The 24,227-nt window shown below is 43.1% G+C and overlaps 1 protein-coding gene across 2 annotated transcripts; it reads right to left on the reverse strand.

Annotated features, from left to right (window-relative positions):
* Positions 1-3,517: 3,517 nt before the first annotated feature.
* trim63 (tripartite motif containing 63) lies at positions 3,518-22,956 on the reverse strand. Of its 2 annotated transcripts, none has more exons than XM_033045048.1 (9): positions 22,637-22,956; positions 21,109-21,275; positions 15,020-15,188; positions 11,573-11,668; positions 9,855-10,088; positions 8,683-8,705; positions 8,235-8,359; positions 6,399-6,455; positions 3,518-4,242 (listed from the first exon to the last, which is right to left on the reverse strand). In XM_033045048.1, exons 1-9 carry the CDS (start codon positions 22,793-22,795, stop codon positions 4,232-4,234), a joined length of 1,041 nt encoding a protein of 346 aa, XP_032900939.1. In that variant the 5' UTR covers positions 22,796-22,956; the 3' UTR covers positions 3,518-4,231. The 2 variants fall into 2 exon arrangements, with proteins under 2 accessions (XP_032900939.1, XP_032900938.1); XM_033045047.1 differs by having other exon boundaries at positions 6,399-6,458.
* Positions 22,957-24,227: the final 1,271 nt, after the last annotated feature.

The raw sequence follows: 24,227 nt of genomic DNA on the forward strand, positions 1-24,227 counted from the left end.
GAAAGATGCAGGTTCTCTGGATGTTTTCAAGAGAGAGCTAGATAGGGCTCTTAAAAGTAGCGCAGAGAATATGGGGAGAAGGCAGGAATGGGGTACTGATTGGGGATGATCAATCAATCAACCTTTATTGTCATCTTGCAAAGCAACAGTTGTACAGTGCAAAATGAGAAGACGTTTCCCAGGGAATACCGGAGCATCGCACATAAAACTTAAAGCATTTCACACATAATAACAGTAAAAACAATCCAGTCCCTGATGAAACAGTATATATAGTTAAAAGCAGGTAAAACAGCAACATTAAAATACAGTAAAAACAGTCATTAAAATGTCCAGGGCAGCTGATTTGAGTGGCCAGTGCCAGAGTTATTAAAATGTCAGTGCAAAGCTGCAGAATCAGGTGGAGTGATCATATTGAATGGTGGTGCTGGCTCGAAGGGCCGAATGGCCTACTCCTGCACCTATTGTCTATTGTCTATAATCAAGAACCTGTTAATCTCTGCTGTAAAAATACCCAATGACGGTCTCTGCAGCTGTCTGTGTCAAAGAATTCCACAGATTCACCGCCCTCTGTCTAAAGAAGTTCCTCCTCATCTCCTGTCTACAGGTGTGTCCTTCTATTCTGAATTTTAAAACGCAGATGTTTAACATGGATTGCATGGGTCACTGAGCACAGAGGTGATGGGGGAACTGGACCGGTGGGAGTTAGGATGCAAGCAGTGGTGTTTTGGTATGAGCTCTGGAGGAAAGAAGGTGAGAGACCTGCAGTAGCATGAATTAAAGGAGCCTGTTTGAGCAAGATCAGTTTTGAGGAATGAGACTCATGTAAATTCTCATTAATTCAATGTTATCCTTTAGGTCCCCTATTTGCGTGCAACCTTCCCCAACCGCCTCCCTCTTATTGTCACCTGTCCTGAGATGCAGTGAAAAACTTTGTTTTGCATGCTATCCAGGCAAATCAGACTAGACCTGAGCACATCGGGCACAGCTAAATATAACAGAGTGCAGAATATGGCATTATAGCTATTGAAAAACTGCAGGTACAAAATAAAATCCAATTATTACTGGGGACCAATGTATGTAGCTTTGATGGGGCACCTTGGACAGCACGGGAGAGGTGGGCCAATCTGTGTGGCAAATCATGTCTGATATACGGTAGTAGTTCTTTGTGAAAAGTTTCCAGAATATTTATACAATAACACTATCCACATTATTAATCTGACAAAGAGCTTGACCACAAATGTCATCTTTGTCTTTTTTCAGGATAGTGGGTATCAATGTGAGGATATGTTCAAATCCCAGAACCATCTCTGCAAACTGATTACCACGTCAATGGTCACTTGGGCTGTGGTATTGTCTCTGGATATCCACCTCAACACTGGAGTTATGGAGTGATACAGTGTGGAAACAGGCCCTTCGGCCCAACTTGCCCACACTGACCCACGTGTCCCAGCTCCACTAGTCCCACCTGCCCGTGCTTGGTCCATATCCCTCCAAATCTGTCCTATCCATGTACCTGTCTAACTGTTTCTTAAATGGTGGGATAGTCCCTGCCTCAACTACCTCCTCTGGCAGCTTGTTCCATACACCCACCAAATGTTAAATCATTGTTAAATCAAATGTGAAAATGTTACTCCCTCAGATTCCTATTAAATGTTTTCTGTAGAGCTATTAACAAATACTCCAAGTAACGATCCAACAAGTGTATTAGCATATAATAAAGTTACACTGCATGTTGTCATCACTGTGACTACATCCCGACTAACCACTAGTGTCTGAAGCAATAAATGGTGACTGTATGGTAAAACCCAGACTGGATTATAGATCTGAGTGGTGTGTAGCATCTGTGTGTTAGTATTAGGTAGAGTAGATCTGCATCTTTCCTCTTAAGAAAATAATGTAACTACGAATATATATGTGAGTACAACTAATCAAGTAGGTAATCAAGTAACTAATCCACTAACTGGCATCTATAAGAATAGGCAGTCGCTTCAGCACTGGAGCAGATTAAGCATCGTCCCCGTATCTAAGGGTAGGTTTGCAAATGCGTCCCGCACACGTACGGTACAAGCTCGCATCTCCATCCTTCACCGGCGACAGTGATCCTTCGCCTCCATCCTACCCTGCCCTACCATGGTCCACACTGGCAACAGATATTTTTGAATGGGGTGGTAAACAATACCTGGTTCTGGTCGACTCGTACTCGGGCTGGTTTGAGATCGATCTGCTTCCCATCCCCACTTCAGCAGTGATGGTTCAAAAAGTAGCGCAACACTTATCAAGTCACGTGGAGCCCGTGAAACTCCTGTCTGACAACGGAAGCCAGTTCACCAGCTAGTGCTTCAAGAATTTCGCCCAATGATGGGACTGTTGTCACATTACCAGCAGTCCCGGATTCCCTCAATCGAATGGGCTGGCCGAGCGGGCAGTCCGGAGTGCCAAACAGGTGATGGAAAGATCTCATTTGGCAAAATCTGATGTTTACCTGGACTTGCTCAACTTAAGAAACATTGACCGCGACCCAGTGCGAGGTCTCCTGCCCAACGTCCCATGCCCAGGCAGACCTGTACCACGCTGCCCATACCCAAGCAACTACTACAGCCACAGGTTTGCAAGCCATCGGTAATTCAAACACAGCTTCAGCATAAGCATGAGATCCAGAAACACTTGGATGACAAAACAAGCAAGCCACTCGAGCCACTGGCAAGTGGTCAAATTGTATGACTTTAAACCGACAAGGGTCATGGACGCCTTGGTTTAACCCGCAGCGCTGCTCAGAACCACGCTAGTACATGGTCTATTCAAATGGTGGGACTTACTGGCAAAACCGTCACCACCATCTACCAGTGAAGGAACCGCATCCCACTTCTGCCACCATGGAGAGCTATTAACAAATACTCCAAGTAACGATCCAACAAGTGTATTAGCATATAATAAAGTTACACTGCATGGTGTCATCACAGTGACTACATCCCGACTAAGCACTAGTGTCTGAAAGCGTTCGTAATAAATGGTGACTGTATGGTAAAACCTGGACTGGATTATAGATCCGAGTGGTGTGTATCATGGGTGTGTTAGTATTAGGTAGGGGTGGAAGATGGCAACCTTGATGTGGTCAGCTCTGTTTCGACTAATGCAATCAACTCGACGTGCACAAACGGAAGATCAAATAAGAACAAGTTGTCCTACAACTTTAGGCTGTGCACGCCACACGAAAGAAGAAGAATAATTAGGTAGAGTAGATCTACACTTTGCCCTTCACCTTAAATCTATGTCCTCTGGTCCTCGATTCCCCTACTCTGGGCAAGAGACTCTGTGCATCTACCCGGTCTATTGCTCCCATAATTTTATAGAAGGGTATCGACCCGACACGTCATCCATCCTTTTTCTCCAGGGATGCTGCCTGACCCGCTGAGTTACTCCAACACTTTATCTTCAACGCTGGTCATTATTGTTGGAAGGAAAGAAAGAAAGAATCGGACACTTGCAAGAAAAATGCAAGAAATTCAGGTAAACTGGAGAACATCATATAAATAAGTTTATTTACATTCAATAAATTCAAAATTACAGGCGTGAAAATGAAGCAACAAGCACAATGGAACCTGCAAGGTTACTTAAAACTGAGTTTGCAGGAATCAACTACCCCAAAAATCTCTAACCCTTTCAGATGCAGACTAATCAGTTGTGTAATTGTATCATTTCCCATTTTAATTTCAAGTCACCGACATTCAGTCACTTTAAATTGAAAATTTATTTCCACCAATTCAATATTAATTTCTTGATTTCTTTTAAAATCCCTGTCATGTGTTAAGCTTCACCTGAGTGTGATTTCGGGAGGTTTGAGTTTAAACACGTTATCCTCCACTGATCGTAATCTATTGTAACACAGCAGAGATCAATCTAAAATACTAATGAAGTGGCAGGCATGATGTGGTGTAACCCCCAAAACCTTAAATTGCCTTAAAAATGACAATGTCTGTTTTTTGTATCATATACAAAAATATAAAATGTACAAAACCATCCGTTTTGCCCCATATAAAAACATTTTTTGTTTTTTTTTTAGCAAATGTGTTTAACGAACAAAAAGGAGATTGTCAATCTAATTTGTCTTCCTCCTTGGCTGCCTGTGCTTCAGAACAAGGACTATCCCAAATATTCACACAAGGTGTTCCTCCTCACAGGCACTCGAAGTCTTAAAGCAAGACATCAAATATTTGTCACTGCCAAGACAATATCACTGCTGGCCTGTGGAAACAAACATAAAACAAAGATTATAACCCCTCTGATACCACATCTGCAATACCACTACTACTCATCAGCCCTTCCCAGAGTGTTTTAACCATTCCTTGGTTGTCATGGTCATAGAGTCTTGCAGCGTGGAACCCCCCCCCCCCCCCCCCTCCCCCAGCCCAACTTGCCCACGTCACCCAGCCATGTCCCATCTAAACTAGTCCCACTTGCCTGCATTTGGCCTATATTATACAATACAATACAATACAATTCAATTTATTGTCATTATTGGCCTATATTCTTCTAAACGTGTCCTATCCATGTACCTGTATAAATGTTTCTTAAACGGAGAAACCCCAGCCTCAAATATCTCTTCCGGCAGCTCATTCCATACACCCACCACCCTTTGTGTAAAAAAAAGTTGTGGTTGCCAATTCTAGCTCAATGTTTTCCTGCCCATTATCACCAATTTTTTTCTGATCACTATCCCAACGATATCTTGTATTTGTGCAACATCTGCTAACGGATACCACCAACCTCTGCTAATGAATACCATATGATGCTGATAGCCTGGGTGCCTATAGCAATGCAAGGTAATGAGTCTCAAACCCACAGGGCAAGCTGGCCTTGTGTTGAAGGATCCCAGTAGCTAACGGCAGCATTCAAACAATGCTTGCACTTTTTCTACATCATAGATTATAATGAGATGGCTGACCTGGCATTATTCACAGAAACAGTATTGCAGTATGATCTTGGTATCTATCCATCCTCAATAAGTAAGATTTGCTGAGCCTTTCTTACTCTTTAAACAAGAGTTGCAACATTATTTGACAAGATCGTTTGTCAATTGTTAAATGAAACGTATCTGCAGCTTCCGAACATGAAACCACTAGAATAAATTACTTAGGCTGGCTATTAACTTCAACTAGTCAATAATTCTAACTAAACAATTGACAGGTTAAAAATGTGATTTTAATTGATTTAATACTGTAGGCTGAATATCCTTTCATGACTGAAGACCTAGAACTCTCCTCTAACTTAGATTGCTTAGTATATTATTGTTACGTGTACCAAGATACAATGAAAAGCTTATTTGGTGCATGCTATCCAGTCAGTGAAAAGACTATACACAATTACAATCAAGCCGTCCACAGTGTACAGATATAGAATAAAGAGTATCACGTTTAGTGCATGATCGAGTCCAGTAAGGTCCAATTAAAGATAGTTCGTAGATCTCCAATGACATAGATGGAAGATCAGGACCACTCTGTAGTTGGTGAAGGGACAGTTCAGTTGCCTGATTCCAGGAAGAAACTGTCCCTGTCCTCTTAAGCCAATGCTGACCAATATGCAGCTATCTCACATGTACCAAGAATGTTTTAGTCGGTGCAACAGTACTTTAAAATAGAAATGGTGTCAGGATCTGGTAAGGGGGGGATGAAAAATACGAAGTTGGTATATCCCTTTTTGCGCGGTTTTCATAATAGAGCTTGTGTTTCTTTTTCTTTCTTTCTTTCCTATGGCCTATTTCTTAACTTTTTTCCCCAAATTCTTTGTTTAATGGGTTTTTCTTTTTGATCACTCTTTCACACTAACACGACTCTCTCACTTTATTTACTTTCTTTATTTTTATCTTTCCTTAAAGCTTCAAAAAAAAAAGAATGTTTTAGTCTCTGCTGGGCTACATAATGCCAGATAGCCAAGAAGACTCACATTTCAGCTAAAGGCAGTACACAAAGGAGAACAAAGTTGGGATGGGGGGGGGGTGGAGGGGGATGTTACCCTTCATGGCCACCCACCCGTGAGTGGCCACCCGATGAGGTTATAGTTACAGGGAGGATAGGATGGGTTGGTAGATTGGGAGCAGGGCGATGATGCATGAATGGGAAAGTGTGAGTAAGTGGCACTGTTTTAGACAAGCTCCATTTTACAGAAGACACAACGAGAAAGTTAACCATGAGAAACTATTGAGTGAACAATTTGCAGCTTATCAAGTTATTTTAGTTTAGTGATATAGTGCAGAAGTAGTTTTACTGATAATCATCTCAATAAATGCACTGGATTGAATTAACCTTTTGGATTCTTTGTAGGTTTCTTGCCAAATGCACAAAGGTAAACTTAATGCAATTCAACTGGATTTCTTTGTTAATTAAATAATTTATTTTTCTCACCGTGAGCTTGATCATCATCTTCATCCTCAGTCTCCACATCTTCCCCAATTTCATTTTCTTCTAGAGGGAAAACATTCAGATTTATCAATCCAGTTTCAAAGCAAAATCTTTTCACACCAGGCTTCTGGTCTATTTGTTTTGAACTATTGCTTTGAGATGAATCCAATTAAACTGAGATTCCACATGGACAGTTTTTTGGGAGATTTTATGCAATTCTGACATTGAAAAATCACTCAATAACACCAAGAATTTCCCCAAATTATATTTGGTTGAAAATAAAGTAAGTTAGACAGCAAATGGGTTATTTGCAAGTATTCCTAAGTGTGGCATCTAGTGGGAAAGGTTGGAGAGAGAATAATTGAGCAATTCCTTCAATGAAGTGAGATAAGCACAGTATGATGAACAACGTCTCCTTTGGTGTTGCATCTGCCGCATACCCAACCTCAGTCCCAAGTGTGTGCTGTTAACTGATCAAAGCCAAGTACATAATAAGACTGCAAGAAATGGTTCTCATGACCCTTGAGCAATGGGGTGGCATGGTGGCGCAAGGTTAGACTTGTTGCCTTACGGGGCCAGGGACCTGGGTTCGATCCTGGCTACGAGTGCTGTCTGTATGGAGTTTGTGCATATGGAGTTTGTGTGTCTGCATGGGTGTTCTCCGGGTGCTCCGGTTTCCTCCCACACTTCAAGGTTGTACAGGTTTGAAGGTTAATTGGGTTCGGTAAAATTGTAAATTGTCCCTAGGGTGTAGGATAGTGCTAGTGTACGAGGTGGTCGCTGGTCATCCTGGACTCAGTGGGCTGAAGGGCCTGTTTCTGCACTGTATCTCTAAAGCCTAAAGAGAGAGACATCAGTTTTGAATTTCTAGTCACTGTTAATGATACAGTGTGCCGTAACATATCATCTGATGATTTGTCACACTCTGCTCACTTTCCAGTTACCTAATGTTTAGTTTGTCTAATAGCCCTGTCCCACGGTGCGAGTTCATTCCAAGAGCTCTCCCGAGTTTAAAAAAAATCAAACTCGTGGTAAGCACGGAGAATGAACGTAGCGAGTACGTCGGAGCTCGGTGACGTCTCTTAGCGCTAACGGCAGGTACTCGGGAAGACTCGCTAAAGGCAGGTAAGCATGGGAAGACTCGTGAAGATTTTTCAACATGATGAAAAATGTCCACGAAAGCCCCGAGTACCGACGAGTGGCCATTATCGTAAATCTCCGAGTTCGAATCAGGGCAAACTTGGGAGAACTCTTGGAATGAACTCGTACCGTGGGACAGGGCTTTAAAGAGTCCTGGAACCAACATGAAGCAAAGATGTGGATCGGCGTGGGACTAAATAAATGGTGAAATAGATTGGCTGAATGGCCTTCTGTTCTTTTGCTCCTTCCTATATCCACTGACTTACTCAGGCATTTATTGGCACTATTCTTTAGTTTAGTTTAGTTTAAAGATACAGCACGGAAACAGATCGAGTCCAAGCCATCCAGCGATCACGCATACACTAGTTCTATCCTACACACAGGGGACAATCAACAGAAGCCAATGAACCTACAAACCTGCATGTTTTTGGATTGTGGGAGAAAACCAGTGCACCCTGAGAAAACCCACATGGTCACAGTGAGAATCTACACCCATAGTCAGGATCGAAACCCGGGTAAGACAGCGACTCTACCATTGTGTCGACCCTTTCATGCAGCCTTTGTGAAAAGTGTTATATTGTGTTTTATGTTGTGTCTTGGTGCTGCCAGGAGTGGGAGGATGGAAAGATCATTGCAATATCTCCCATATTACAACATTAATGTATTCTTGCCAAATGGCAACATCTGAAGTCAGCATACCTGTTACAAATGTGATATTTCTCAGCGTTTCCTCTACCAGTTCCAGATTCACTGAAAACTGGTCCATGTCCTCAAACCCGTCTTCATGTTTTGGAATATGGGAGGTTCGGGAGGCATCAATGATTCTGAAATTTGATTCAAAGTAAATCATTAAGTTATATTTGTACACCAAGTGAATCAAGGGATATGGAATGACAGTGGTACAAAAATAGATCAAATTAGCTCAGATCTTTAGCCGAAGAGCAAAGAAACTTTAACAATGCCCAATTGATCCTGTTATTCATTAAATGCACAACTTAAACAAAATGCATACAGGTGAGGAGGGATAATTAAGACCGAGTTAAACGTACTGATTAATTAATCCAATACAAAGCCCGTGGTGTTTTAAATAAAGTAGGAAATATTGAAGTACAATCATAATAAAGTGACAAAATTCACAGATACTTACTTTTCTAGGAGATCCTTTGAATTCTGCATAAAAATCAAAAAAACGTGATTAGATTTTTATGAATTATCCTGCAGTGCTATCATACAATTTGAAAAGAAACGTTGTCAGTCAGCCCACACTGTGCACATTGACGTGTTCATTCTCCTTGTCTTGTTCCCTGAAAAGTTTAGTCCAGAGAAACCGCGTGGAAAACAGGCCCTTTGGCCCATTGAGTCGGCTCTGACCAGCTATCACCCCGTTACACCAGTACTGTCCTACACACAAGGGGCAATTTGCAGAAGCCAATTAGCCTACTAACCCGCACGCCTTTGGAATGTTGGACGAAACCGGAGCACCCGGAGGAAACCTTCGCGGTGACAGGGAGAACTGTGCAAACTCCGTACAGAGAGCACCCGTAGTCGGGATCGAAAGCTGATCGCATTGCCTGAAATTGGGATTAGATTATTCACAGATCTCCAGCCCAAGGGGGGCTGGTGATTGTGAGCTCAGCGCATCTGGCATTGGGTGTGATGTTGTGCATCCAGGTAGGTGTTTCTGTGCTGGTTCAATAGCTGAGAGTTGCTGTGGCTTTGTGCCTGACACTTGGTGTGTTTCAGAAGTGGTGGAATGAGATAGACCGGAGGACAATACTATGCTGCATTATAATGCCCTCCAACTTCATATTTTTTATCAATCACAGGACTGGGATCGAATATTTCCATAGAAGAAAAGACAACATTACTGCAGAAAGGCACAACCGTGCAGAGAATGGTGGAGAAGGGCCTCACCCAAAACTTTGCCTATCCATATCCTCCAGAGATGCTGCCTGACCCGCTAAGTTACTCCAGAATTTTGTGTCGGAAGGAACTGCAGATGCTGGTCCAATCCGAAGACAAACACAAAAAGCTGGAGTAACTCAGCGGGTCAGACAGAAAAGGAATAGGTGACTTTTCTGGTCGAGACCCTTCTTGTGCTCTGTTGTCATTTATCGTTCTGCGTTATTGGGGCGTGAGATTATGTCAACAGGCATATTCAGGGAAAGGAATACACAAGTTATGGGGAGAAGGCAGGAGAATGGGGTTAGGAGGGAGAGATAGATCAGCCATGATTGAATGGCGGAGTAGGCTTGATGGGTCGAATGGCCTAATTCTACTCCTATCACGTATGACCTTATGACCTTAAGTGCGACTTACAACAAGGAAGGCAGCAATTGCAGGCTCCTCCATGAACTGAATGGCTTTCTCCACTAGCTTAGAGGATCCGTCAAGGTGTTCCTTGTATTGTTTGATCAGGTCCTTGATGAATGTTATTTTCGCCTCCTGTTCCTTCGAAATAGACTGTAGCATGTCAGTTTTCCTTTGCTCCAGGGTGGCGTATAAACGATCAAACTGTTCCATGAGCATGTTTTTCTGGTGCTGACTGTTCTCCTGGGGAAGTAAACCAATGAGAAAAGCTTCACTATGCAGCAGTAAGAAATCTGGGACACATGACAATAAAATCTCTTGACTTGACTTGACTTGACTTGACTTACTTAACACAAAGGGCAATTTATAAAGGCCAATTGAGCCACCAACACCTTCCATCCATGGGATATGGGAGGAAACCTAAGAACCCTGGGGGACCCTACATGGTGACAGGAAGAATGAGCATTCCCCATTCCGACAGCATCAGAGGTCAGGATTGAACCCAGAGTGCTGGAGCTCTGAGGCAGCGGCACAACTGTGCTGCCAGTTAAATCTGCTGCTTAATAATCAGTGGATAATGAAAGCTTCTGACACCTCCTGCTTAAAACCCAAAAGGTCAGAAGGATCGTGAGGCCCCGCTTTCACGGTCCGTATTCATACTGAAAATCAAGATCAAGCGAGCTTTTGCCCTTCAGGATTATCCACTGGAATTTAGAAGGATGAGAGGGATTCTAATAGAAACGTATAACATTCTTAAAGGATTGGACAGGCTAGATGCAGGAAAAATGTTCCGGATGTTGGGGGAGTCCAGAACCAGGGGTCACACTTTAAGACTAAGGGGTTGGCCATTTCGGACTGATATGAGGAAAAACGTCTTCACCCAGAGAGTTGTGAATCTATGAAATTCCCTACCACGAAAGGCAGTGGAGGCCAACTCACTTGATGTTTTCAAGAGAGAGTTAGATTTGGCTCTTGGGGCTAAAGGAATCAAGGGATATGGGGAAACAGCAGGAACGGGGTACTGATTATAGATGATCAGCCATGATCATATTGAATGGCGTTGCTGGCTCGAAGGGCCGAATAGCCTACTCCTGCACCTATTTTTCTCTGTTTCACCAGAAATGGAAAGCAGGCCTTCCAAGAATATAGTTACCCTCCTCCCTTCCAAGAATATAGTTACTTCTGTACAAGTATTCATCCCAGTGAGGAACGCAGAGCTTTAATTCTCTCTAAATTTGTAATAGCAGCCTTTGTCAGCGGACAAACACTTATGAAGTGAGTAGCTCTTGCCAAGTAACAAATAATGTACCCCCAGATTCCTTTTTAAGAACGAAAAGCACTCTACCTAAGGAGATGTTGGGACAGTGACTGAGAGAAAAGAAGTCGTTTTAAAGGAACATTTTAAAGACGCTGTCTTGGCAGGAGGAGAGATTTAAGTTTAGGAAAGGGATCATAAAACTTTGGTCTTTAAAGTTAAGATGTTTATGTAAGCTCATCTTATCAAGTCAGCATTCTAAAGGAGTTCTGATGGGAAGTTGGACAATATGCTGAATGCACATTCCCAATCCCTGGAACTTTTTTTTCAAAAACAGGATTATTTTACATGCTCTATTTTGGAAGAGGTGTAAGGAACGACACAGCTGTTGCCATGGAAGTGAGGGAAGCAAGAAGAAAGCAATCTATTTAAGGGACACACGGCTCAAAGTTTGCTCCTGGCTTCTCCATACCTCAATTCTTTTGCTTGTCTCTTCCAACTGGTCTGTGATGGCGTTGACTCTGTCATTACCAGCCACTAGCATGGCGATCCCATCCGTTAGCTCTGTCTGTGGAAACACAGTGAAAAGATTTGCCTCGTATATCGTTAGGGCAGTTTACAATTCTTGATTTCTCTAACTTCAAGTAACCCTTGCAACCCCTCTCTCTCCGTCCCTCCCCCACCCTAGTGGTTGTACTGGTTTCACTGTCACTCTATCGTCAATGTCACATTCCTCACAGCCAATAATGGACCATTTTGGGCTCCATCTTTCTTTGATCATCGTTGCCTTTTGCATATCATCCGTTAGTTCTATGTGCCTTCTATAATCTCTCCTTTCCCTCTCCCCTGACTCTCAGTCTGAGGTAGAGTCTTGACCCGAAACTTCACCTATTCCTCTCCTCCAGAGATGCTGTCTGGCCCGCTGAGTTACTCCAGCATTTTGTGTTTATCTTTGGTGTAAACTAACATCTTCAGTTCCTTCCTAAGCAAAAAACATGAATGTCTTTGAGGTCCTGAGGGAGTACCAGACATTGGATTATGTTGGGCATTTCTAATATGCTCCTGTCCTCTCTCTCACCTCTGTTTGTGCCCCAATTTGAGTTTAGAAGGATGAGGGGAAGGATCTTATAGAAACATATAAAATTATAAAAGGACTGGCCAAGCTAGATGCAGGAAAAATGTTCCCAATGTTGGGCGAGTCCAGAACCAGGGGCCACAGTCTTAGAATAAAGGGGAGGCCATTTAAGACTGAGGTGAGAAAAAAACTTTTTCACCCAGACAGATGTGAATTTGTGGAATTCTCTGCCACAGAGGGCAGTGGAGGCCAAATCACTGGATGAATTTAAGAGAGAGTTAGATAGAGTTCAAGGGGCTAGTGGAATCAAGGGATATGGGGAGAAGGCAGGCACGGGTTATTGATTGGGGACGATCAGCCATGATCACAATTGATGGCGGTGCTGGCTCGAAGGGCCGAATGACCTCCTCCTGCACCTATTTTCTATGTTTCTATGTTTCTAATTTGTATCAAATCCTGTTCACCTACCCACCTGATGCAGGTGCTGATTTGCCTCTCCTTTACATCTCAATATTAAAACTTGTGTTCCAATTCTTTTATGGGATAATCGTCCCTTGGCACCTGTAATGTTCTCTGAAATATGTGATATATGCTCTGCATGTCTGATTATCCATTAAGTAAATGACTCCACTATTGATTTGCTTGCCTTTGACTGTCAACAAGCAAAGCATTGGAATCTCCTACAATAACACACCACCTATCGTTCCCCTTCTTGGAGATACTCCTTAAATCCTTTAAATTTTTTAATATAATTTTTTTTTTCCCTTTAAAAATGTTTCTATTTTTCTTCTAGGAATAATCATTATTATACCAGTATTCTATACTTGTAGGAATAATCTTCATTATACCAAGATAATGGTATTGATCATTGCCAGGATCATCATGGTAGCATTGACCATATTATGGCCAATGAAATATGACTAATATTTTATTTATATGCCTTCATAATATGAATATTGATTTCTCTAACCAAGTAACCCCTGCATTCCCTCGCTCTCCATCCCTCCCCCACCCAAGTCATACCAGCTTCAAAGTTGTCTTGTTCACTTTTATTATCTGTACTCGTTCTCACCTACCAAACAGCTAACAATGGCCTGTTTCCATTCTCATCCTGTTGCTTTTTTTGCATATCTTTCATTCATTTGTTCTATAACACTCCCCACATCACCGTCTATATCACTCATTTCCCTTTCCCCAGACTCTCAGTCTCAAGAAGGGTCTAAAACGTCACCTATTCCTTTTCTCCAGAGATGCTGTCTGATCCGCTGAGTCACTGCAGCTTTTTGTGTCTATGCCTTTATACGGTTTAGTGTCATTTTTTTTTTGATTATCACTCCCAGGAAATACCTGGGATGTTTTACCCAAAGATCCTATTTACCTGTGTAAAGCCTGACGTTTCTTGAGTTAACTGACTTCAGTCACTTGGAGGCAGCACAAATGAACTCAATGATCTTGGGGAGAAATAAGGCAGGTTTTCTATTGCAAAAAGAGCCCCTAGCCCATCTGGAAAGTCAAACTAGTTCGGGCACTGCTCTGATGACAACTGAGGTCGAACAATCCTCTTCTGCAAGCATACTTGTTAAGGTTATGCAGTGGCTTTGGTATTTGCCCCTTCCCCCTGCAGCTCAGCTATATATAACTTGCATTTAGTCACTGTATTAGAAACCCTTGATAAATGGTGGCCAAATATCGCATGATTATTACAACTAGTGGCTCGTACTCTCTCCGATGTTCATTGGTAATGACTGAAACAAGCCACAATGACATGAGCACGTTTAAAGAAGCTTAGTGTGGGTTTGATTTCCCAGTAATCAGGCAGGAAAGCTGCAAAATGGAGCATCGTAGCTCCAAATAATTGTCTCCTGCTTCCTGCTGTCCCACGACCAGTTGCCGCACTGCGACACTTCTGCACTAAAATTAGCCTGAACGTCAAGGCAGCTCATGCATAACGTTATTTTAACTCCTTGTTACTGAGGCACATCCAAGCTGCTTTATTTGTGTTGAATAGAGCACAGAGGGAGACTACGTGGATGAACAGATATTTGTGTTCAATGCAAATCTCCTCCTAACCCCCTCTTCCTTCAATAACACCCTTCAATTCCTTGAGGGCACAAAGTGCTGGCGTAACTTGGTCAGGCAGCATCTGTGGAGAACATGGATAGGTGACGGAAGATAGACACAAAAAGCTGGAGTAACTCAGCAGGTCAGGCAACATCCCTGGAGAAAAGGTATAGGTGACGTTTCGGGTCGAGACCCTTCTTCAGACTGAGAGTCAGGGGAAAGGGAAACGAGAGATATAGTGTTGGAGAGAGGAGGATAGGTGATGTTCTGGGTCAGAACCCTTCTTCAAACTGATTGTATTGGGGGGGGGGGGGGAGAAAGCTGGAAAAGGGGAGAGGCAGGACATTGCTTGGCAGGTAATAAGCGGGCATAGCCGAAGGAGGGTTTTGATAGGCAAAACAAAGGCCAGTGATAAGAGCAGAAGGCGTGAGATGGGATTGGAGAGCTGTGGATTGTGAAGCCGGTGGGAGGAAAGTAGAAGGGGGGGGGAGGGGGGGAGGGGGGGGGGGTGGAGGGGAGAAATAAGTGTGTCCAGGCGGGGCACAGGGAAAGAAGGGGGGGGGGGAATGAGGTGAATAATAGATGGGCGTGAGAGAGAAAGGGGGAAGATTTGGGAGTGGGGTGAACATATTACACAAGCAGTAGCACAATATGCTCAGATGTGATCTACAATTTCCCTGCTTTTGTATTCTATTCTCCTGGGAATAATCTTCAATATTTGTACGCACTTTTTTGTGGTTTTGCATTTGCCGATTTGAAATAAGTACCGTAATTTCCATTTACCTTCTGTTGTTGAAATATGTTCTGTAGAGGTGCCACCTCGCAGTCTTTGTGAGCACCAAACACCTTGCACATTGAGCAAGTGGGGACTTGGCACGTGACGCAGTAAATGTTGATCTTCTCGTCCTCGTGCTCTTCACACATGGGCTGGTTGCCTTTCTTCAAAGGTCTGCTGGATATCAAAAAAGGTGGATTTTCATCAGCGGCTCGTTTTTATTGAAGAAGCAGCACAGGAAGCAAGTTAAATCTGACGCCCTTTTGTCTTTTTTCATCTCTGGCCTTTGTCCACCCATCCACCCATCCGCCCTTTCTCTCATCCACCTGCATCCACCTATCACTTGCCAGCCTTTTTCTTCCCCCCACCTCTCTTTTCCAGCTTTCTTCCCCCACCACAATCAGTCTGAAGAAGGGTTGCAATCCAAAATATTGCCTATACAATTCCCTCCGCTGATGTTGCCTGACCCACTGATTTACTTCAGCTCTTGGTCAGCTCCTCTGTATCTTTGTTTATGCTCCACATGAACCTACTCTGGTCTCGCCAAACATAGGTTTTCATAGAAACATAGAAACATAGAAATTAGGTGCAGGAGTAGGCCATTCGGCCCTTCGAGCCTGCACCGCCATTCAATATGATCATGGCTGATCATCCAACTCAGTATCCCGTACCTGCCTTCTCTCCATACCCTCTGATCCCCTTAGCCACAAGGGCCACATCTAACTCCCTCTTAAATATAGCCAATGAACTGGCCTCAACTACCCTCTGTGGCAGAGAGTTCCAGAGATTCACCACTCTCTGTGTGAAAAAAGTTTTTCTCATCTCGGTTTTAAAGGATTTCCCCCTTATCCTTAAGCTGTGACCCCTTGTGCTGGACTTCCCCAACATCGGGAACAATCTTCCTGCATCTAGCCTGTCCAACCCCTTACGAATTTTGTAAGTTTCTATAAGATCCCCTCTCAATCTCCTAAATTCTAATTTCATTCCTTTCTCCCTCAGACTCTTGCCTGGCTTCCCCCTAAACATGTCCAAAGAGAGTCAAACTAAGGCAGAAAGCTACAATAGACATAAGGACACCGGACAAGCAGTTTCACGCAAAGATCTACTCCATTCAGTTACTCTTGGATCTGTGATGCGTTTCTGTTTGAGTTTCAGATTTCCATCCTTCTTAGTTGTTTGCCTGTGAACATGAGAATGCAACCTTCCTCTGAACTGTAGCATAACTGATTCCTGACACTGTCCTGAACACCATGTCATCACCTGGGCACAGTAGGAGCCTATATCTACAGCACGCAGTAAATATACTGAACTGTCATATGGAAACAGGCCAAACGGTATCATGAGAATTGACAAGAAACTTGCTTGGAAAGGGTAAATGTTTATTCCCTAGTCGGACATGTGCTTGGAAGGATTGTGGAGGGAAGAGTAGGGAAGAAGTTTTAAGAAGACGAGTGAAAGCTGTAAACAATGAGCAAAGGTTAGAAAATTGCAAAGGGGTTCGAGAACATTGGCCATTCCCAAGTTGGGATGCTACAGGTGCCTCAGAGTGTACTTTGCTCATTCAGGGCAGCACAGTAGCGCAGAGGTAGAGTTGTTGCCTTTTGCCCCTGTCCCACTAATGCCCCTGTCCCACTTAGGAAACCTGAACGGAAACCTCTGGAGACTTTGCGCCCCACCCAAGTTTTCCGTGCGGTTCCCGGAGGTTGCAGGTGGTTGCCGGAGGTTGCAGGTAGTGGAAGCAGGTAGGGAGACTGACAAAAACCTCCGGGAACTGCACGGAAACCTTGGGTGGGGCACAAAGTCTCCAGAGGTTTCCGTTCAGGTTTCCTAAGTGGGACAGGGGCATTACAGCACCAGAGAACTGGATTTGATACTTTATCTGCAGATTCTCTCCAGTTCTTCACTAAATAATAGAGACCATTACTCTAGACTATACTCCAGACATGACTCATCAATGCCCCATATAACTGGGTGGCAGCTGGTAGATCTGCTGCCTCACAGCATCTGAGACCTAGGTTCGATCCTGACCTCGGGTGCTGTTTGTCTGGAGTCGCCACATTCTCCCCAGTGAACGCATGCTCTGGGTTTACATCCCACATCCCAAACATGTGCAGGCTTGTGAGTTAATTGACCTCCATAAAATTAGCCCCAAACATGCAGCGAGTGGATGAGAAAAAGGGATAGAATAGTGTGACAAACGAGCATGATGGCGTGATTGATGGGCAGCGTGGATTCGGTGAGCTGATTCTTTATCTCTAAACTAAACTAAGCTGAAACATAATTTACCTATTTTTGCATTCAATTCCCCAAGCAATGAATGACGCATTCTGTTATTTCCTAATTACCTCCTGGCTGTATATAGCCATTTACATGTCACACACTAGAACATCCAGATTCCTCTGCAGCTCTGCAAGTTTAGGTAATATGCTTTTTTTTTTTAATTTTCTTGCTAAAATAAACAATATCACATAATATTACAATCCCATTGTATTCCCTTTCCAGGTCCTTTGACCGTTCCCTTAACCCATCCACATCTCCCTGCAGCTTCTTACGTCTTCTTCTCAATTTACGTACTTGCCTTCCTTTGTGTCATCAGCAAATTTGGTGCCTTCCTCCAAGTGATTCATCTAAATTGTCAAAAGTTGAAGCGCTAGCACTAATTCCCCTGGCACACCACTCATAACATCTTGGCCATCAGAAAAAAAACAACCTATTTTTGCTTGCTCTCTCCAAATCCACGAGCTTTTATTCTCCACAATAAGCTTTGACGCATCATCACATTGAATGCCTTCTGAACATGAGAACATTTTATTTGTGGCTCTATGCTTTAGTTGTTGTGATGGAAAGCTTATCCTCAAACAAACGACTGTTACTTAATATTGATAACGAAGACAATCCATATTAAATGAGACCTTGGATATCGACATTGCTCTTTTTTAGGATTGTTACCTATTTATGAAGTTTTATCTTTGTATTCACATTGTACTACTGCCTATAAAGCCATATGTAGGTGCATAAATTATTACTCTGAATAAATCATGTAACAATAAATATAATCATCATTTCTTAAAGGCAACAGCTCAGCAAATTTCGTTGGACTGGTGAGCTGACAATTTTAGTGCATCTAGAAATAGCTGGGCTAATTTCCAGTTTTGATGGCGCTTACATATGAGACCTTCACCAGATAACCTTGGGGGCAGAGGCGCAGTGGAAGTGAATATGACTTATGTGTCGCCAGTGAGTGAAAAGCACTCCTGAAGACGTTGTTTTGAGACATTTTAATCTAAACTATGCACCGTGTGGCTTAATGTACAGCCTCACGAAACACTACACCAGATGGTTCTCAGCTGCCGCCAGTCAACTTGCTAATCTGAGCCTGCGTAACAGTTGAGGTACTAAACTTGGTCATTTTGCCTAAGGAGGAAGACATTAATCAGGTTTCCTGTTTCTGACTGCAGCGCTGTAATGTGGTCTTTCGAGATAGTGAAAACGCGAGACTTGTGCACAGAGAACTTCTTGCACAACTTTGGAACTGTACGAAGTGTTTTCCAGCTAATTGAAATGCACAAACTTGGAGACTGAAGAGTTAGTTTGAAGAGAAGCCACTGTTGTAATGCTCAGAAATAAGGTAGCTATTTTTGCACACAATTTGTTCAGACCACATTGATATGTAACCCAGATATTCTCTTGTTTTGTGAATTAAGAGATAAACGTTCACCGGGATATTAGGGATAATATGCTTATACTTCATACGGACCTGGATTGATGAGCCAGAGTTGACCACTTGATCCCTGCCATTCAACAAGTCACAGCTGATCTGATTGTAATCTGAACCCCTAGTCCCACCTAGCTCCATTAACCTTTCTCCCACTTGCTTATCAAGAAGCTGTATCCATTTATTTAAAAATATTCAAACCATCTGCTTTCACTTCCATTTCACTTCCAAAGTCATACGACCTTCCAAGGGAAAACTCTTTGCCTTGTCTCTATCTTAGCAAAATTCCTTCATTTTAAAGAACGACCTATGGATCTCGATTCTCCCACAAGAGGAAATATCCTCTCCACGTATGGCAGGGTGGCACGGCCAGTAGTGCCGCTGCCTCAAAGTGTCAGAGACCCAGGTTTGATCGTGACCTGGGAGGCTCACTGTGTGGAGTTTGTACGTTTTCCCTGTGACTGTGTGGGTTTCCTCTGGGTGCTTCGATGCCCTCCCAGGCCCCAAAGGGTTGTGTGGGTTTGTAGATTAATTAGCCTCTGCAAATTGCCTCTAATGTATCGGGGAGGTTGACAAAGTGGGTGAAGTAGTGTGAATGGGTAATGGTTGGTGTGGAATGACTGAGCCAAAGATACCATGTGGTATCTCCAAACTAAGTTAAATATTTCTTGTCTAGTCTTTAAATAGTGTCCCAGGATATTTACAGACCTTGGTAAGGTAATGGAGGAATTGGCTTTGCATCTCTTCTGAAAGACAACACCCCTGACAGTGCAATGCCCCCAAACTGAAGCGTAGCCAAAATCAGGTATTCATGTCCTTGGACTCAGATCCTTCTGACTCAGAGGTGAGTCAGCTACAAGTAATGTAAATCTCTCTATCCTCCAGCACATACTTCCCAACCATTAAATATAATGGTATTCCTCAATGTTGCAAGGGATATTGAGTTCCACATTCGAACCATTCTCTGCATTAAAAAAAACCTCCTTAATTCCATCTACCTCATCTACTGCATCCGCTGCTCTAGATGTCAGCTGATTTACATCGGGGAGACTAAGCGGAGGTTGGGCGATCGTTTCGCCGAACACCTCCGCTCAGTCCGCAATAACCTGCCTGAACTCCCGGTGGCTCAGCACTTCAACTCCCCCTCCCATTCCCAATCCGACCTCTCTGTCCTGGGTCTCCTCCATTGCCAGAGTGAGCAACACCGGAAATTGGAGGAACAGCACCTCATATTCCGCCTGGGTTGCTTGCGTCCGGATGGCATGAACGTTGAATTCTCCCAGTTTTGCTAGCCCTTGCTGTCTCCTCCCCTTCCTTAACCCTCGAGCTGTCTCCTCCCATCCCCCCGCCCTCGGGCTCCTCCTCCTCCCTTTTTCCTTCCTTCTCCCCCCCACCTTCTCCCCCCCACCCCCCATCAGTCTCAAGAAGGGTTTCGGCCCGAAACGTCGCCTATTTCCTTCGCTCCATAGATGCTGCTGCACCCGCTGAGTTTCTCCAGCATTTTTGTGTACCTTCCTTAATTCCATGTTGGATTTATTAGCTATCTGAAGATCCAATGTCTTTGGAATCTTCCACCATCTTTGCTTCTGCCCTATCAAATCCCTACATAATTTTAATTCATAAGTTATGTTTCCTTTATGTTTTACTGTGTAAAACATGAAAATACTGAAGGGATATGATAGTCTGAATTTTAACAGAGTTATATTATCCAAATGGTCTCCACACTTGGACGGTCTAGTATAACAAGTGTGTTACTAAGTACAGGATATGAGGCGAACAACAACAAATTGCATTTATAGTTTCACCTTCAATATTGCTTCAAGCCAATTGCTTCGGACTGTAAACTCCTATCTCACCAGGGACTAACTTTACTGAACCTTTTTCCTTCCTCCCACAATATTTAATATGTACAAGAATATGTGATTCTGTTTGTAGTTTGTTTGGTTGTTTGTTTGTTTGTCTTTCTGCACAAAGTCCGCGAGCATTGCCACTTTTCATTTCACTGCACATCTCGTATGTATATGTGACGAATAACCTTGACTTGACTTGACAAATAGTACCTACTCCTTGAAGTAGGGTGTCGACCTAAAACGTCACCTGTCTATGTTCTTCAGCTGTCTGTCCGACCCGCTGAGTTACATTATGTGCTTTTGTTTTACTGGAAGACTAAAATAGGTCATGAATCCTGCTGCTTAACGCAAAAGAATGCTTGACCCCTCAAATGCCTCAGATGAGCATCATGGGATGGATGGTGTGAGATGGCTCATGACAAGCGTTTGGCCCCTTCTCACTCCATGTCAAGGGTGGCCTCAGACTCCTCTGCCAAAACTCCGCCGCGCCCTTCCCCTGATGGGGCATGCAGTGGCGGTTACCGATGCTAACCTGATGCCGTCCTCCTTATAGATGTCAATGATGTTCTCCACCAGAAGATTCCTCTGTAGCCCGTACACTCCATGGCGGTCCAGAATCACTTCATGTCGGCAGGATGGACACCTGAATCTGCCGCCTGATATCATGGTTCCTCGCCCTTGCCAGTAGGGGTTGGCAGCCTAAAGCGCAGCACAATTTCATATAAATATCAGCATAGTATCCCGATTAAAAATGCTGCATCGGAAATGGTCACAATTCCACGTTTTTTTAAAATGCTTAAAATATCAAATTTTTCATTATTTACAAAGTTTTCAGCAAATAGATTGTTTGGTTAAAAGCATTATTACGTTGGAGACAAAAGAAAATCTGCCATGCTTTAATGAGGTTTTCTCTCTGCAACAGTGCCTCCGTTTGGAAAGTACACTCTACAGCCAGTAAAGCAATTTAACGCATCCTGAATGGAAAACATATAAAACTGCAGAGGCTGAATGCTAAAACATAAACAGAAATGTTGGAAGAACTCAGACAGCCAAGCAGCATCTGTGGATTCATGGCATAGACTTTTAATCAGAATCAAGAGAGAGAGAGAGAAGGCAAGTTAGTGTAAGTGACAGAGGTCTAGACCCTTTGTTTCACCACCTTCTCTCAGACTTAAACTAATTTGCTTTCTCTCTTCAGTTCAGTTCAATTTTTTGTCACGTGTACCAAATACAGTGAATAGCTTCTATTGCATGCTAGTTGATGGAGTTGCTGGCCTCAAAACATTTGAAATGTTCTTTTTCCACAGATACTGTGCAGCTGGTTGAGTTTCTCCGGCATTTCTGGTGTTAGAACATCTTGAAGCTTTTATCCCCCCCATTTCTTTCCTTCTCTTCCTTACATCCTATCTTTCTATCTTTTTCTTACATTCTATATTTTTCTATCTCCCTTTATCTTACTTCCTTTCTCCCCTCTCTTGCAATTTTCAGATTCAGATTGTCACAGGGTCCCAAGTTAATGTGGAGTTAGCTGAACTCGGGCAAGACTTAGCCCAATAGGTTTCCCTGCCTTTGGGCTAAGGAAATAGCGAGTGGGCAAAGGGGTAGGGTAGGCTGTTGCAAAAATTCACCCATAAGAAGAGGACTGGAGGTGGCACATCAACTGTATGGAATCTATTGCATGCTAGTTTTGAGGCCAGCAGCTCCATCAACTAGCATGCAATAGACCACACTTGGCCGGTCTAGTATAACAAGTGTGTTACTAAGTACAGGATATGAGGCGAACAACAACAAATTGCATTTATAGTTACACCTTCAATATTGCTTCAAGACACTTTATATAAAAGGCTCAGCCAGGAATATTCGACTTGAAGCCAGATTTGATATTTCGGATTCATGCCCAATAGTCAACATTGTGAACTCCTGTAACACAGCACACAAGGTTTAAAAATCCTAGGTGAAAACTTGAAAATAAAATTTTCCTAAGTTACTGTCCCTGTCAAATATTTATCATGGAACAAGCCTTGCTGGATATCGAATGAAATGTTATTGCAATCACTGACCTGGAACACATCATTTGCACATTTTCTGCACAGATTGTGCTGGCACGGTAGGATCACGACTGGCTTTTCGAACATTTCAAGACAGATTGGGCAGATTAGTTGCTTCTCCAATGTCTCCATTGTGTTGGATTCTCGAATTATACTTGGCTGGAAATCCATCTCTAAAAATAAAGCAGGCCACTCGAAAACCTGTTGATTTGCTTCGGCTTTTTCCCTTGCCTGTCGCTCTGGCTCCTTTCGCTCGAATCCCTTTTCGATTGCTGAGCCTTCTCTTCAGAAGTGAACGAAAGTAGAGCTCTCTGGTTCTGTCTGTGCCAGGGCTGCTCGGGCCCTTTTTAAAGAGCATCTCAGCATCACATGACAGCTGAGGCGAGGGGTGAGGGAGGGGTGTGAGGGGGGGGAGGGGGAACAGAGTCCTCGACATAACTCTTCCCATATTAGAAACCTGCAACGTGAAACTGGGAACAAGGAGGACTCAAGCATGCAATCACATGTGATGCTCAGCAAAACAACCTTCAATGAAAGAGTAAATAAAATACAGATTTACTCAACTTTGGACATAACTATCAACGTACCGAGCTCGATCGGGAACATGCTGTCCAAGTTATTGATCAAAAATAAGTTTGTTCCTATCGTGCAATGAGGGAATTTTGCGAGCCATTGTTTTCGCAGCTTGAGGGCAAAAATGAGCTACTGAGGAGTAGTGGGAGTAATGTGGGGCGAGAGCTGGTTCAGAAGATGCATCCTTGTTCGGAGACTTTTGCAAAGTGCAAGAAGAGGGGCAGAAGGTGCAGTTTTAATGGTAAGATCATGAATGATCGGGTTGCTTAGACCAACAGGAGAGTTAAGCAGAATTTAATTGTAGAATCTGGGTTTTAGAGGTTAGTCTCCTAAATGATGACCATGGGGCTACCAGATTGCCATTAAAACCCAGTTGTTTCTCTAATGTTCTTTAAGGAAGAAAATCTGCCAACCCCATAGAGTCATACAGCATGGAAACGGGCTCATCGGCCCAACTTGCCCACACCGACCAACATGTCCCATCTATACTCATCCCATCTACCTGCATTCGGCCCATATCCCTCTAAACCTGTCTTATCCATATACTTGTCTAGTGGTTCCTTAAATGTTGCAATAGTCCCTGCCTCAACAACCTTCTCTGGTAGTTTGCTCCATACACCCTTTATATGAAATAGTTATCCCTCAGATTGCTATTAAATCTTTCCCCTGCCTTTAATCTGCCATTACATATTGCCAAACATCACGAAAGAGCTGATATCCCAAGTATAGGTCATGATAAGTTGGCAGATATGCTATTTCATAAAGTATTATAGTAATAGTGTATGATGTACCTGCATACAGTATGTGAACCTCAGTGTTGTCAATTCCTTTATGGTACAATTGATCACACCCTCATTTGAGGTCCAATCTTCCTTGGGACACACTGAGACAAAGTGAAGAATTATGGCTTGCGATGCCATCTACAGTGTACAGGTACATGATAAAGGGAATAACGTTTAGTGCAAGATAAAATCCATTAAAGTCTGATTAAAGATAGTCCAAGTGTCTCCAATGAGGTCGACATTAGCAC

The sequence above is a fragment of the Amblyraja radiata genome, chromosome 27 (genome assembly GCF_010909765.2).
Source record: "Amblyraja radiata isolate CabotCenter1 chromosome 27, sAmbRad1.1.pri, whole genome shotgun sequence".
Lineage (NCBI taxonomy): Eukaryota > Metazoa > Chordata > Chondrichthyes > Rajiformes > Rajidae > Amblyraja > Amblyraja radiata.

Bases quoted from the DNA above. Each gene is read 5' to 3' on its own strand.
- trim63 (XM_033045047.1), bottom strand. From the start codon at position 22,795: ATGGATTTCCAGCCAAGTATAATTCGAGAATCCAACACAATGGAGACA. The intron at 15,189-21,108 runs GTTAGCATCGGT...TTTGATATCCAG, and splicing joins TATAAGGAGGACGGCATCAG to CAGACCTTTGAAGAAAGGCA. The intron at 8,706-9,854 runs GTAAGTCGCACT...ATTTTTATGCAG, and splicing joins CAATTGCTGCCTTCCTTGTT to AATTCAAAGGATCTCCTAGA.